This window comes from Sphaeroforma arctica, assembly GCF_001186125.1.
Source record: "Sphaeroforma arctica JP610 unplaced genomic scaffold supercont1.592, whole genome shotgun sequence".
NCBI lineage: Eukaryota > Ichthyosporea > Ichthyophonida > Sphaeroforma > Sphaeroforma arctica.
This window is the reverse complement of record NW_014039966.1, coordinates 20,705-37,675: the sequence shown is the minus strand read 5'-3', so window position 1 is coordinate 37,675 and position 16,971 is coordinate 20,705. Positions and strand designations below refer to the sequence as shown.

Here is a 16,971-nt window from a genome sequence, read left to right as displayed (position 1 = left end):
GTGGCTTGTGTGAAAATGATCGGGACTACCTCTTGGTAAGAGCCTTAATATCCTCGATCACACAGGGCGTACCTCTAGCTGTTCTTTATTGGATAATTTTTAGTAGAAGCACTACGTGTTCATGACCCCATGCCTATTTTGTAGATAGATCATAGGCATAAGAATGTCAGTCACGTTAATACATTAGCTATTATAAATAAAATTCCGTCTGAAGAAAAGTAAAAAAAACAAAAACTTATTGGATTTTGTAGATTGGTGGGAGGACCAAAAATTATATTAGCAGTTCAGAGATAATATAATTGTATTTGTAATATCCCGCATGTACTAATGTCTCAAATAGGTCCAAGTAAATGAGTCCTACCAAATACTCAGGCTATTGGAGCCATCAAAGTCAATTTAGAACACTTTGGAAATAGTGGAAGAAGAAAAAGAAAAAAACTTGTATTGAATTATTTTCAAATACAATAAAAACCAATGTGTTATCTCATTTGATCTTGATATTTCAAACAGAACAGAGGCCGTATTTCACATCTTTCTCGCCTTCACGCTGCCACGCTGTGTAAAGCAGGCACATAAATCCAACACCTGACCTCTATTGCAAAAGAACACGCAGCACAAATCAAAAATGACTTGGCCGATGTCATCACCCTTGCATCCGTCCCAGCCAACACATGTATATTCACTTCAAATATGTGCTGACCAGAAAGCACGATGAGAATGGCACACCCACTATCGTTTTAGTATGCGGCAGACGTTTCTTGATGGCGTAAAGATATGTCTCTATCATCGAATACACAGACGAAAAATCCTGCTTATTCTCCCTTCCAATATTTGATCACCATACGCAATATGACGTATTGATCCCTGCTTTTGTATCATCTATCCGTTGTCCACTTCTTCCTCCCACTCTTTGAATTCAAAGTACATTGACATACACCCATGCCAACCCATGTAACGTTGTCCATAGTGCTCGTAAGTTGTGTCTCTAGATGATATGGGGTCGAACTTCATCTTCCAGTCTATGAATGTGAAGAGTTCTGTACTGCCTTTCTTTTGTAGGCAATGATCATGCATGTCGTCGAGTATTTTATCATAGTGATATTGCTGCTTTTTGACTCTGGTGCGATGACCCGTGTAGATCTCCAACTTATCGCGACACACCTCCAATACATCCAAAACATCTTACTGAACATCGGCACCAAAAATGCGCTCCGCCTTACAGTTCCCTTTATTTGGGAGACTACCCAGGGCAAAATTTTGCATCCGTTGCACTCATCATCTTTTATAGGTACATTTTTGTCCGGGTTCATAAGTGCATACTCTAATCCGTGTGGGTTAACCACATCCTCCTTGATTACGTGGTGATCTAAATAAATTTTTTTTTTTTTGAATAAACGTCCTGCCGAGGTCTACTAAGTTTGCTAGCCGTGAGCGCTCTGTTGGGTTTCGGCGAAGTCCTCTATTATTGTTTGCATCCGTTACTAGACCTCCCGTCACATAGCCCACCGCTTTTGTAATATTCTCATCATTGTTGGTAATAGAGAGTACTACCTTCATGAAACTAGTTTTACCTATGTGATCATCTTCGTCAACCGACACTAGACAGTCCTTATATAGAACCTCTGCAGGTTTACGGTGTGTGAGTGAAGGCAATGTTATAACTTCGTCATGCCCAATCCTTATAGGCTTTGTACCCCATGATATTAAACATACATTGTCTTCCGAAAGCAAGAGCTAATACAATAGCAGCTTCTAGGTGTGCTTCGTTAAATTTTGCTTTGCTGTATTTTACAACATCTAGAGCATTGTCAGCATCCATTGTAGTTCAGTCTCAATAACTTACATCCCGTGATAAGTCAGTTCGCCCCACTGCTTCTAACGATCTATTACTTTTACTAGCGAGTGTTTTCACTAGTATGACCCGAGTAACCCTCTTTTGCAAGGAGTTCTTGGGGCTCTATTAAATACATCTACAATACTATTTAATTCTCGTCTACCTACGGTTTTGTTAGGGTCTTTAGACGCATTATCACTAGCACCCAGAAAAGTAGCAACATCGCTCAACAAAACGTCCGTGTCTGCTCTATACACTATATGCGCTATATGTTTTGAAGCCTTAAGCACGATTTAATACATACAGCTCTATCCGTGCGGATGTGTTGTCTGCAATTCCATGTTGTGCGTACGTAAATCTGCACTGAACAGTGCCTTCCTAGAGTTACGGCTCCAGCCAAATGCCATTGAAATACCTGCTATTGTATTTATGCGGGTATTATTACTAGCGCTGATTGTGACAATGTTTATATTATCTCAGTTGACGCACTGGCATTGCGTGTTGGGGTATCAAGCGCACAGATATTCTCAGCAATATCTATATGTGCTCTTTTAGCTGAAGAACGGCCTGATGATACACGCTCTACCTCGTGGACTACCTTAGTTGATCCCTTCTTTTGACCACGTTTTCTAGTGCCAATCAACCCGCTGCATGCACACTTGCACTTCTTACACGCACTGCCACACGTTGAGCATCGCCTACGCTTATCATTGCATATATATTCATCACAAACATCATGCAGTGCGCAATTACCGGCTCTACTCGCCACTATGCGCTTGTCTATACTCGTCGAACTACTGATGCCGACCCACTAGTTGCCTACACCGACAGCGACAGGGAGATTTTTATCAGGTACTGGCCCGCGCTTTATCGGTACATACATCTTCTGGAATTCGCAAAAGCAGCGCACCACCGCACCTATCTCATCGGAGACTGAGTATGTTGCTTCATCAGAGACCGCCCGCAGTGTATCATGGTTCCGCAATATCCTCGGTCTGGGGTTTTTAAGCATGACTCATCGTCAACTCAGTCTAATAGAAACCTATACCGGGTTTTCCTCCACCTAGTTACATATAGTTTATTATCTACATTTTGTAGATCCGTTTAGATGCTGAACATGAGCAGAACTAGACATGTATAAGTTTTAAGTTACACAGAATACTTCTTATACTTTTTCATATATCACTAGTACCCAGAAATCCTACGAATCGTAGGATTTTTTTTTAAAAATTTGGCTCTTTTTCTTCTTCTAAATCCTACGAATCGTAGGATATTGAGGCCTTTAACTTCGGCCCTTATTTACACCCGTTTAGAAATGTCTTAGGCCTATGCTCTGTGTTGCAAATGAAGGACACTAAAATTCTGGCTGAAAACTACATGCAAAACATGTCAATCCGTCGAAAACTTTCTTCACAGCAATCATTCAAACTCAGCAACTCGAACAAATAGACATAGCCATACTACTAGCTATATGTATCCTATGTGTAAAAGTACTGTAAATAGTCGTTTAGATAGCTAGTTAGCATTGGTTTAAAGGTAGATAACCCCTCACCGGATACGGTAAGACGTAACCAACATAGATATCAACATTTCTACTCAAGGGCATTACCTTCATAGCACGAATATACGCATATACAGGGTATCGAACAAAGTAATTTTGATACTTGCAATAATGCTTTAGATGCACAAAGCACAAGAACACAACATACTTGCACGCAGCTATCAAACTCGTATAGTATCCTATACACAACCCAATTTGATGGATTGCTTCAATGGGATGCAACCGCAACAATATGCATTTCACGATAGTTACATATTAGAAGATGATAGTTATGCTAGAGTTGATTACAACGTTAACAGATGGGATCCTTTATCTTACACATCACTACAAAACATGTTTAAAAATATAGAACCATAATATATTGAATGGAGAGTAACTTTATTAACACCTCTACGGAGGGTTTTTATATATACAGCACTTATGCATATATAGTCACACGTAAGTTATAAACGCATGACTTATTGCGGTGAACTTCTTATTTGACAGCTCATAATACCTGTCAGAGGTAATCATTATTTGACACCTCATGGCACCTGTCATTTAGCCATCCTTCTCGGTGTACCGAACTGTAGTTGTTTCTGAACAGAATGATGACCGGGTTGATTTTGTCCAAACAAAACAGCAGTCAAAAAGGACCGCGGGTGTATCTGGTTGCCGCGGACTGCAGTGGGCGGGGTGGGGCCCACAGCCCACTGCACCTACAATAGTATCAGTGTTGTAACTAAACATACATAATAAACAAAACTTAATGTATTTTCAATAAGTAGTACATAATGCACTCTGTAAGCCTTATTAACCCTACAACCCAGTATGTTTCAGAAAATATTTTGAAAAAATCACCTGATTTCAAAAAAATATTAGAAAATTCATTTTTATTGAAATAAATATGTGGCAATTTAATTTTCTTAGACCGTCTTGTGAAACTTAAGAGTCTCTTTTAGATCATTTTTACTCATTTCTACCCTATTTATTAAGGCTTCATATCCAAATGGGCAGAGTAAGTCCAAAAGATAAAAATGGATGAAAAACAATTTCCTGATTTTTAAGGGACAACGTGTCTGATGAAAATTAGGAATTAGAAATCCTACGATTCAACGCTGGGTACCCCTTCCTGGTACATTTTTTTTTGACGCCTTTTGGCTGCTCTTGTATGAAATCCTACGATTCGTAGAATTTTTCAGCGGTACTAGTGGTGATATTGTCAATGTACATTGTACAGTATATATTCCAACTTGCCAAGTAACTATTTATTTCTTTTTGTTGCTATTATACGTTTACTCCTATTTTTATATATTAAATTTTCTACATTGTGCGTGTCAGGATGCTGAGTATCATCATGTATGTAACGAGGAATTGTCGAATGTCAGATTGACATTGTCGAATATCGACACGAGAAACAACTTTTTTAAAATGAAAACGACAAGTCACTGAGAGTCCGAGAGTCCGGCTCTATATAGCTTATTTTGTATTTAAAAAAAAAATAATTTCACGACGAGAGTCGACACTCGACACTCGACACTCGAGACTTCAAGAACAAATATCTCGACTTCTCGAGACTTCAACTAATGAGTCTCACTGTGACTCTGCGTCCGGACTCTGGAGGGGTGAGACTTAGTGAGAGGCTGAGAGCGATTTGTAAATGACAGTATTTTTAAATAGTGCAGAGTGCAGAGTTGCAGACCCCAGCCCTAGACAAACAATATTGTAAAAAAATTGTTCGGGCGGTTTGGATGTGCTACTTTGGTTTAGACATTTGGTGGTCTAAAATCGAAGGGGGGGGGGGGAGGGACTAACGACTAACAACTTTGACCTGTACTAACGTTTGGACCAATAAGAACCCATAGAACGATACGTCATAAGTACGATTTTTGTTTTGTTTGGAGCCGATTTATGCCAATAGCTACGCAAGGGGCACAGTCATCACTTCTCAAATATATATACGTATGTTAAATATTTAGGTCAATATTGACCCAAATGTCTGAAAAATGAATCCAAATTTATTAGTCCTTATATTGTCGTAAGTCCAAAATCCAGTGGGGGTCTCTCAACCAAAGTAGCACATCCGAACCGCCTTGACATATTGATGTTTTTATTGTTTTTGTTTTGTTTTTAAAAATAAATATATAAATAAATTTTATAAAACACAAAAAACAAAGACCAACAAAAACAAAACAATGTTCTCTTTAAAAAAAAACACAATCGGAAACCTGTTTCCCACTTTCCTGTACATATATTTAAAAAAAGGGTTCTTGTAGAGCTTAGAGGTAAACTCCTTCTATTGATGAGAGTAGTTCTATTGGTGAGTAGGAACGAACTCTGAACTCTTAAGTCTGTAGTCACATACCTATCTGTGGCGGACTGACGGTTTTGTACTCTGACAGTTTGACTTTTCTGTGGTAGTTGAAAATCTACTATTCTGTTTAAAAAAACCCCCAATTCAGAGTTATTTCTGTTCATGGTTCTAGTATATTTTTCTGTTTCAAAAGGAACAATAAAATTATCAACCACCTCAGGCCCAATTTCTTACCAGTCTCATACCTATACTTTTTCGAGATTAATTTGCTTAAATATAGGTGTATTTAAAATGTAATTAGCAAAACCCTAATAAAACGGGTCGTAGGCGAGCGTCGCAGGCATAGTGGTCGCAGTCTTAACAAATCTCATGTAAATACAGTTAACAGTATCTATTTAAAAAAAAATTTGACTGTTGAAGTTGACTGCATGGGTGATATTTAAATAATAATTTTTTGTCGAGTCTCTCTTTCTCTCTCTATTTAGTTGTCAGTCTTCACTTCAGTCTCTTGTAAATATTTAAAAAAAATCGTGTTGGAATCTTGGATTGTACATACATGTAAATATTGCACGGCCCTCTGGATTAGGGTCTCGAGCAGAAATCAGGTTACTTCCGACGACATCGTAAATTTAGAGCAGACTCAAATCCAGAGGGCATCACACCGGCGAACGGGCGGGCGACCAGCGTCGTGCATTCGTTTCTTATTTTTGGTAGTTTGGAAAAGAAAAACCAAATATATTTATGCAACAACCCCAAAATTCAAATCATGTGTATGTAGCCTTCTTTTTGTTAAAATAAAATAAAATCAGACAGAATATTGATTTTGGTTTTTTTGAAAAACATTAACGGCAATACATATTTACGTGTATTTAACGTGACTGAGAAATGAGAACGGATAGTGATACAGTGTTATTTATTTGAAAAAAAAAACTGAAAAGATGCCAGCCGGATCAGGAATCAGCAGTTCACTTGAGTTCAGTACAAACTTTCGCCTTTCGGCCTCGGACTTCAACGTTCGATCCTCACAACAAGCCTACAACAAGGCCGAGGCGTCGAACTCACATATATAAAGGCACATTGATTGATTGATGATGATGAGGATGCTCTGACATGAATGTATGACACATGTTTTACACGTGTATTTATCATACGTTTCAAATTTTAATATTACGAGAGACCAAAAAGCTTTCATATAACATACTGCATACTTTCACACATTTGGTACTGGACACTTTGTCTGGACTGGGCTCTGGAGTCTGGAGTCTGGAGTCTGGAGTCTGGAGTCTGGAGTCTGGAGTCTGGACGCTGGTCAGTGGTCCGCCTGTTAGAATACCGTTTTTTAAAATTCACCCACCAATATGACACGTAGAAATCAGAAAAGAAGATACATTGATGAATGCAATCAAGAGCATTTTTGGTAATCTGAACCTCTGGCAATTTTCTTTTTGCCGTTGATAAAAACTTTTTGATAGGGGCACACACGCAAATGTGTGAAACGCTGCCGATATTGTAAATAAATATTTAAAATAAAATAAAATACAGAAATAAATGTAAAGCAACCAAAAACATAAATAAATATATATATGTAAAGCAACCTGCTTCAGCCTACACAAAGATAAAAGTTCGTGGTTTTTAGAAATACGTAAAATGCTGATGAATCAGCTATTTACAACTGCTTATTTAATGGGGTTGGTCATGGCACGACCTGACTTGGACCTCGAACAACGTAGCGATAGCGTTATAGAGGGGTATGGAGCACTAGAAATGTTCGACGTAATTAACTTCGACTTCTTATCAACTGGTGATGCTCCAGATATGTATACTATATTCGCCGCCAAAAAAGATGGGTGCTTTGGTGCCATACATGCTAGTTCTCAGTGCACACCCCAGAAAACAAATCACAATATTATAGCACGCAATCGCATAGATTCGTCGGAAAAAATCATGCAGGTGCCAATTTTAGCAGGGACTTATGGCGGGGATCAAGAGGGGTCAGGGTCACAATTTTACACAACGCAACTAGAGTCTCTGTGGGAGCTAGTAGCCGCTACACTGGAGTATGAGGTTTATTTTGACGAGAATTTTGATTTTGCGAAGGGAGGAAAACTTCCAGGTATGCATGGGGGCGATAGGACGTGTAGTGGTGGCCATAAAGCCACTGGAAGTGATTGTTTCAGTACGCGGCTTATGTGGAGGGAAAATGGTGATGGTGAGGCATATCTTTATCTACCGATGTCCCTACAAAGAAACAGCTTTTGCAACAAGTGCTCCGGTTATTCAGCAGGCACCACTTGCGACGAGATGACCCATTGCTCCATGAATCGTGCGTCGTTTTCATTCCGCAAGGGACAGTGGAACAAGATTAAGATGCAGGTGTGGATGAACACCGACGGCAACCAAGACGGGTTTTGGAACCTATATCACAATGATAGACTAGTCATGTCAGAAAATTCCTTGGGATATCGAATCGACAAGTCAGTACCATTATCTGGTATGTACTTCAGCACCTTTTTTGGTGGAGGTAGTTCGGACTACGCTCCCGTCTATGACACACAAATAGACTTTAAAGGGTTCAGACTCACAGCTGGTATCGTTTGAGCACGACAAATGAAGCCAGGATACTTGCGCTTAGCCAGAAATCATATTATAAATTAGTACTCTCGACAGTGTTCATTAAAATTGCGAGAAAGTAAGACCTGGAAACATTTTGTTTAATTCCAACAATTGTCATGCTGCCTTTGCTGGGACAACGACACATGTATGAGCCGTAACGATCAGTAGTATTTTTCTCCTAGCAGTCTCGCGCATTTGGCTATTTGCCATCGAAACCCAATACCCATAGAAGACCCACGAGTGTTCATATCAACGACACTTCGGCGTATGGTGATATATATATATATATCTATATAAATATATATATATACATACATACATACACACACATATATATATATGTATATATATGAATATATATATATATATATGAGTATATATATATATATATATATACATACATATATATATATATGTAAATATATGTATAGAGTATACATATATATATATAAATAAATATATTTAGCAAATATTTACATATATTTCTCCATACATACAGAAGCATATTTATACACAAATCATAAACAAGCACAAAATGTAAATCACCTTGGAGTATGGCATGGCCTTATATCTTTGTGACCATATTAGTTGCAATATTTACATCTGGTTTACGAAGCACGATATATCCAGAAGGCCGGGTTGAACGTGTATCATAAATTTGTAGTTTCTTGTCATACATATTACAGTTTACGCAAATTAGCCTCGCTCGAGTCTTTAACGTACACATAGCACGATAAAAGCAAATTAGCCTCGCTCGAGTCCGTAACGTACACATAGCATGTTTTTTTGTCGTTTTTATAAGGTGTAAAAAAACATGCTAATTTTGGTTTTAATATATTCATTGTCTTGCACATATCTCCTTATCTTATCTCTCCGGTAATCCTCAATGCATACCTATCTCGCACATACATACTTAATATCTTTTCTTCTTGGGTTTCTTGCCCGCCTTCCTATCAGCAGCCTTCTTCTCACCTCTTAGATCACTCTTCATACGCTTATCTAGCACCTTATACCTACCCTTCACACCCGTCGGGCGACCTTTTCCGGTTGTCTTATTGGCTACGATAATTTGGGGCGCGTCTCGGCGACCCGATTTCTTATCAGCCTTACGCAGTAGTTTCTCCAACTGCGTGTGCGTGAATGCATATTGGTTTGAGCAACGGAGGAAACGTCACAACAGTAGGTAGGGAAGAGGAGTGAACTTGAAACTACACGCGTGTGCACGTGTAGAAACACAAACATAAAGCCGGTACAGTTACACCCATCCACAGTTGCCTATACGTGAGCGTAGTTTGAATAGTCCATATACAGCACTAAACTCGCATGCGATTCCTGGCAGCAAGCACACGCGTACGACAAGACCCACCTCTTTGCCCTTCTGAACCGCTCCCATATCGGAGTTGGCCACTCCCTCCATCTTGCGCTTGATGGCGTCGGTTTTCTTTTCGGACTTCATCTTCTTACGCGCCCGAGCCTCGGCGACCTTTTTGATTGGTCGAGCGTTGACTTCCTTTAGACGGTCTTTGTAGTACGCCAGCATGTCCTTCGGAATGGGTTGTTGGGGACCTAAGAGCAAATAGAAATGCAACGACTACTTGAGATGCTTAAGCCTCCCGTAGGGGTTTAAAACACCGCAGAGACACACCACAAGAGAGATGATATATGGATGTGACGAGAACATACAAATTACAAATGCAACGACTACTTGAGATGCTTAAGCCTCCTGAAGGGGTTTAAAACACCGCAGAGACACACAACAAGAGAGATGATGTATGGATGTGACGAGAACATACAAATGCAACGACTACTTGAGATGCTTATGCCTCCCGAAGGGGGTTAAAACACCGCAGAGACACACAACAAGAGAGATGATGTATGGGTGTGACGGGTGAGAAGAGGCGGGGACTGCGTCCGGAGCTTTGAGCTGGATATGTACAACGGACGAATACGCTACGGGGTTGTACAATTCAATGGGAGGACTGAGTAAGGTGTATGGTAGAAAGCTTGTTAATCTATGCACATATACACCGGGTCAAATATATCGGTCAGATTAGAGACCATCGCGACAGTGAGGATTGCTCGTCAGCAGATTCGTGCAACTTCCGAGAAACACATATCACGAGGATGCAACTAAGTGAGGTTTGAAATAAAAACAACTTCGCTAACTGTATAATCAATACAGTACCTGTACACAAGACGCTTACACGTACAACTGGGACACATACGGTAGATATGTCGTGTGCAAACACTCACCTGTCTGGAATTTCTTCTCGTGGTCCATGAACCAGTTGGGCAGATGCTCCTCTCCACGGTTGTAACGATTGTAAGAGTCATCAATCAGCTCATTACGCGACTTTTTAGTAGTGGGTAGAGAGAGATACAGACGAATTTGAGAGATCCATATCATTGGATAGGTGTCTACCATATTTAGAATCACTAGTGTGTTTGACTAGGCTCAACTGCATATACACTTCACAGCTAGAGATGAGTACAATATATATACATACGAAGACTTTAATTCCTATGTATGTGTACAAGATATATATACATACGAAGACTTTAATTCCTATGTATGCGTACTGCCCGAGGTGTGCGGATACGTGCAGAGCGGGTGAGATAAAGTTATATACGCACAGACGGGAACACATTGTTTCATACATCCTACGCTTACCTCAGACGCTACAAGCATAACATACAGTGTGCTGAGATTATGACATGCATATACGAAGTACTCGAAATAAGCACTCAACACCTGTACCTTCGACAACACCTATCGATAGCTGTATTCATATAAAAGGTGCAATACAATCCAACACGTACACGTGCTCACACAAACACCTTCTTGTTCAGCAAGAGTGTTCCTAAAGCCAATCCCTCGGCGTTAAGTGCGCGCGAGTCCTTTGGCGCCACCCCACCCGTATACGTAGGCTCTCCGTCTACGTTTTCATCCTCGCTATCGTCGTAGTCACTCTCACTGTCTGTTACATATTCCTCCTCCGCTACGGCTTCGAAGTCGCCGCCATTTGCCTCGCGCGCCAGTTTCTGCTTTTTGTTCTGAGCCGCTGTCGCAGTGCCGGCTTCGGCGGCGGGTTCGTTTACGTTTTCTGCATCCTGTTTACGTTTTCTGGTCTTCTCAGCGACTGTGGCAAGCGCGGAGATCTCCGCCTCCTCGTCATCGCCCTCGTTGAGGATGTCCGCAAAGGCATCCTGTTCAAAAACGAGTACGCATATACAGTGAATACGTATATACAACAATACAAAACAAACTTTTATACACGTTTTTAAGCACAAATCTACATTTATAACATATATATTACGAGAATACGAGCTATTTTTTTGGTATAGGTACGAACGCCCGTAAGCATCCGAGGCCATATCACAAGTTCGTATTCTAATGCATGAAACACAACCAACTTACATACATACGCATATATATATATTATACATACACATGCATATTCGTCAGACGTGTAGGATGCGACAAATGATCCCACATCAGACTAAAACTGGGCAAGTACAAGCCTGTCCCGTACACACACATATATATACATAGCTCTGACCTGCAATATCCTTGTAATAGAACACTGAACAATATACGCATCCATCTATATACAGACACAAACACATGCACACGAGTACGTGCACGTCCACATCTACAGATACCCCACTCACACACCTGCTGGAACCACATCTCCGTCTTCATATCCGAGCTCCTGTCATCCATATCCACCAACAAAGGGTTTCTAGCCTGCACCTCTGTCACAATCTGTTCCGTGTTCATTTCTTCGCCCAACACTACCTCCTCCTCTTTGCCGTTTCTCTTCTCCTTGCGAGCCGCTCTAGCGTCCAGCTTAGCCGACGCACGACCACCCGGTAGGTGGCGAGCTCTGTGGTCCAAGAACATCTCTTCGAGTTCCTGTGGGTGGTGGGCATGTTGAGAGGTTTATGTGAGAATACACACACACACACACATATATAGTGAACTACTATATCGTGGTATATACAATACCGATATATATGTACACAATGGCCTCCAAATATGTGGCGGGCTCTGTGGTCGAAGAACCTTTTTTCGAGCTCCTGTGAGGTATGGCCCGTGTATGGAGGACTATGTGCGCACAACATGTACGAATACACAGACAGACAGAAACAACAAACACATACACACATATATAGCATGAATGTCGTATACGGGGGCAATGGTGAGAGGATACATGGGGGCCTATGAAATACATAATCACAAGAGAGAAAAAGATGTACAGTTCAGAAATTCACACGCAGACAGCTGAATATATATATATAGATGAGCGTGCATGACTCTGCGCTATATACAACTATATATATATACATACATATACAAATACAAATTGAACATAAGCATATATACACATACCGCCTCTCGCTTGCGCTTGTACTTGGCTTCCTCCTCGTCTTCACTATCGTAGTCCGAGTTGTCAGTGTAGCTGTCACTCGCCTCTGAGTCATCACTCCAGTCATCCTCACTATCTCCCAGGATATCAGGCAGGGTTACATTGTTACCCACCTAAAAAAACAAAAACAAAAAAACGAGTATATACATGAGCACAGATAAAAAGCACACGCCTGCAAGCCACACCGTATTTGTCAATGGCGAACCAGAACAGACAAAACCGGGACATTCAGTCCTATTACGAAAAATAATCAATCAATCAATAGATAAGTACAATACCCACCCACCTGCTCCAGATTCTTCGCGTTCTTGAGCGTCTTGATACCGAACAGCGTCGCGTCCTCCTGTGTATCGAATGTGTCTCCGGGCAGGTCCATGTGCAGCGCCAGCCGCTCCTTCTGTTTGGCCTCTAGCCGGTGTGTCTTGCGGCGTTTAGCCTTAGTGTCGCGCTTTTCACTCTCTTTAGCCTCGGCGATCATGTCTTCTATCTCGAGTGTTTCTGCTTCTTCAGTGGTCATCTCCACCCCATCGTCGTCCGCGGCGTCGGCGTCGTCCGCGTCCTGGGGGTAGAGATAGTAGGCAGACATAAGTTAGGTATACATAACTTGGGATTTACTGTTGTATGTGCATCGATGGGGTAGAAACGAGTGGTGGACTATATGTATGCAGGTGTACCCGCATTGAGTGCCTAGAGTTGGGAGGCACACGTTACTTAAGTGTGCAGTTGTATTAGATTCGCGTTCGTGGGTTTTTATAAAGTACATAGAGATATGTGACCCAAAGTTGAGGTTTGTTGATGGGATGAACACGTACGTAGTTGTATGTTCAAGGGGTAATTTGATAGAAGATATGATCACGTAGACTATATCAACGATAGCCATCAACCTCTGTATACATATATATATACATACAAGAATATAGACAATATAATATTAACGATACTGTACTTGTCGTTGTACATTACAGTCTCATTGGATTAAGGACATTGAATGCTGGATCACTCGACAGTCAGCGTTAGTATATGCAATGGGCGTTGTACACAACGCGTACACTCATACTTAACATGCACGCACACCCAATCAGCAAGACATTTAAATAATATTGTATACACATAAGTCAATGTGTAAACAATCCACATATATCTATATATATGACAGAGTACATTCATATATATCATGGCCTTCAAGAGATATTCACCCACCTCTGTAATGTCCACAGTCTGGCCGGGTACAGGAGCGTCGGGGTGTTCATCCCTCCACACCTTGCGCATCTGCGTGCGCCATTTGAGCAGAAGCTTCAGATCCTTTTTGCCCAAGACCTTCAGATCTTCCATGCACAGGTGTACCTACGAATATAAATATAAAACAAGATACTGTAAGGATAAACAGAAACTTGATATCTTCCTCAACCCTCCCCCAAACAGATCTTCCAGAGGTTGGAGGAACAAAATGCGAGACCACTGTAAGTTCAACTTGTGAGACTATCGGAATGATTATTGTTGGTGTGTAAGGGATTGGATGATTCATGGACAACCCAACCGAATGTGCAAGACTGCACTGTCACGTGTATCTGAAAATTGAACTTTGTGTAATAGGTTAGGGTTATGGTAGGGTAAAACTTAGTCTTATGATAAGAATTTAACTTTGTCTAGTACGATAGTGTGATATGGTAACCGCGAGATTCATTCAGACACCTGCATGCGACACACTACGTTGACCTGTGGTCATGTCCTGATTAGAGCGCACAATATCTTGCTGCTGGCGTAGACAGTGCGCAAGCCAAACGTCTGTAGCAGACGTATCCACACAAAACAAATACCAAGCTACATATATGACCAGTGCAGTGTAAGGGAGTGGGCAATATATACATATGCAGACCCGTCACATACAGACGTAGTACTTATATGAATTGATATACTCGTGCCACACGGCAGGAGCTCTTCGATCGCACAGCCACTCGCCTGCTGATCACCAGATGTGATCTGCGACGGTCACACAAGACACAGAACACACATTCACAACGTCTAAACGCAGGCATGCAGTACGTTGTACAGGCTCATACACATGCACGTACAAATACACACGCAGCAAAAGTATTAGAATACAAGCTCAAGTCACGGATGGCAGCCACACACCTCTTGGGTTGTGGCCACGTGCTTCTTGAACCGCACGTCGTCTTCCTGTTGGTCGTCGAATGCGATCTGTGAGGTCTGCACCAGAAACAGCATCGGATCCTCGCAGTGAACAAACTGGGACGCACACTTCTTGGTGTGTTGCGTGATATTATCGTCGTAACTGGGAGCATACCGAGGTAAAACACACGAGGTCAGTTGGTATATGTACAATCGTATATGAATGAGTGACTGGCTACGTGCTTTACGTCAGTAAAGCCCTATATATATACGAAAATAGATACATACTTCCAAGTATATATATTTGTTTATATACGTTTGTATAGATGTAAATACGTGGTTGGTAACGTATGTGTATATCAAGCACAATGTGTGCCTGATGAGACTGTACAGAGCCTTGTACGTGCATGTCAATAAACGGATAGAAAGCGAGGTGCATATGCAAAAAAATCCACATGTACACCTTCATGGCATTTATATATATATATAAATATCTTACAATCCCCACCGGCCCTGACCGAGTAATATATACTATACACGTCTTTACATACCCAGCGGCCTGTGCTTTCTTTGTCTTCGCGGAAAACAAATCCACCTTCTTCTTGTTCTCTACGTTTTCGAAAACGTACTTCGGGTCCAACAGGCGTGGATCCATCTTATCGGGTGCCTTGTACCCTTTGCACACCACAAAGATCTCCGCAGATACATTACGGGAACTCGGTGGCTTGGTGGCGTGCACTTTTTCGAACAGTTGGTTCAGTACCCACATGAAGGCAAAGTAATCGCCCGATCTGAACACCTTGGACACAAACCAGCCTCCGGGTTTGAGGAATTCGGTTGCCAGTTGAAGCGATTTCAGGGCCAACTCGACCTGTTTTAATCGGTAGAGGACAAATAACGAGGAAAGCAAGTCCGTGAGACATTTTTACTGCCGTTGAAACAGATGCGCACCTGTGCAGTCCCTGCGGTGTTGAGATGAAGCAGCGCATATCCCTACATGTGAATATATACACTCCACGTGATTCTTTATGAGTGTTTGGGGGTTCGGGTTCTTAACCATAGACTAGTAACACACAAATATACACCTGTGTATAGCGTCGTGAGGTCAGACAAACTCCGATTTGGACACTTAGTACAGCTATGCCGCGGGTACAACTTCGGGTGCTTGTCGGCATTTTGTACACACATGTGGCAGGCAGTGGATAGGTATACGAAACGCACATATAAGCGCACGTTGTAAGCCTGTGTGAATGTCTTTAGTACAACGCACATATAAGCGCACGTTGTAAGCCTGTGTAAATGTCCTTAGTACAACGCACGTATAAGCGCACGTTGTAAGCCTGTGTGAATGTCTTTAGTACAACGCACATATAAGCGCACGTTGTAAGCCTGTGTAAATGTCCTTAGTACAACGCACATTTAAGCGCACGTTGTAAGCCTGTGTGAATGTCCTTAGTACACAAACAGGAGGGCACTCTGCCCTATATCGACGTTTGATTCATACATACATCGATGACGCTTGGCACTAGCTATACGCGCCTGTACATATCGGTTCCACTTCAGATGCGAATGCAACACACCCTTGAATACACACTCGTTTTGTTCTTAAGAGGGGGTTACATCCACACGTACACCAAGGACACCGCATGTGCAGGCACACGTACACCCTTAAACATTTATTCCTGATTGGTCCGCTATAAATAGAACACACCTGAGAGAAAGCATCTTGGACCCAGGCGGTACCAACATTGGGAGCACCATCGTGCAACACAGCATCCACCTGCCAGCCCTTAAGCTCTTTCTTAATATTCTGCCGGCACTTCTCGGTTGTGATATCTTCAGTAAGGCCGATGACATTTCTGCTCGAATAACACGGAGAGTCATGTGGCCAAGCCGTGTCAACGGGTTGTGTGATGAGGACGAAAGACAGGCAAGAGTATACAGAGGTGAACAAACAGGTGTCGTATGTGGTGGTTGCCAGTGGTAGAGAAACACAGGCGGGGCTGCTCCGGAGTGATTGTAGGTTCGTGGTACTAATACGCGGCAACAACCAAATGTAAAATAGCGCCGACGTATATATATATATAAATGCGTAGAGATGCACAGGTAT

General features: G+C 41.6%; 2 protein-coding genes across 2 annotated transcripts in view; one reads left to right on the top strand and one right to left on the bottom strand.

Moving 5' to 3' along the window:
- The first annotated feature begins 7,309 nt into the window (after positions 1-7,309).
- On the top strand, positions 7,310-8,382 carry SARC_07455 (hypothetical protein). Its single transcript, XM_014298603.1, has one exon. It carries the CDS (start codon positions 7,336-7,338, stop codon positions 8,284-8,286), a length of 951 nt encoding a protein of 316 aa, XP_014154078.1. The 5' UTR covers positions 7,310-7,335; the 3' UTR covers positions 8,287-8,382.
- Positions 8,383-9,061: 679 nt separating this feature from the next.
- Positions 9,062-16,971, bottom strand: part of SARC_07454 (hypothetical protein) — a 9,667-nt gene continuing 1,757 nt past the window's right edge. Inside the window, exons 2-12 of the mRNA XM_014298602.1 lie at positions 16,573-16,720; positions 15,413-15,732; positions 14,865-15,024; positions 13,932-14,075; positions 13,018-13,290; positions 12,695-12,844; positions 11,978-12,217; positions 11,140-11,508; positions 10,555-10,654; positions 9,668-9,867; positions 9,062-9,427 (exon numbers count right to left, since the gene is read on the bottom strand). Of these exons, the coding sequence (XP_014154077.1) occupies positions 9,215-9,427; positions 9,668-9,867; positions 10,555-10,654; positions 11,140-11,508; positions 11,978-12,217; positions 12,695-12,844; positions 13,018-13,290; positions 13,932-14,075; positions 14,865-15,024; positions 15,413-15,732; positions 16,573-16,720 (2,317 nt within the window). The 3' untranslated portion in view covers positions 9,062-9,214. The remainder of the gene's footprint in view (positions 9,428-9,667; positions 9,868-10,554; positions 10,655-11,139; positions 11,509-11,977; positions 12,218-12,694; positions 12,845-13,017; positions 13,291-13,931; positions 14,076-14,864; positions 15,025-15,412; positions 15,733-16,572; positions 16,721-16,971) is intronic.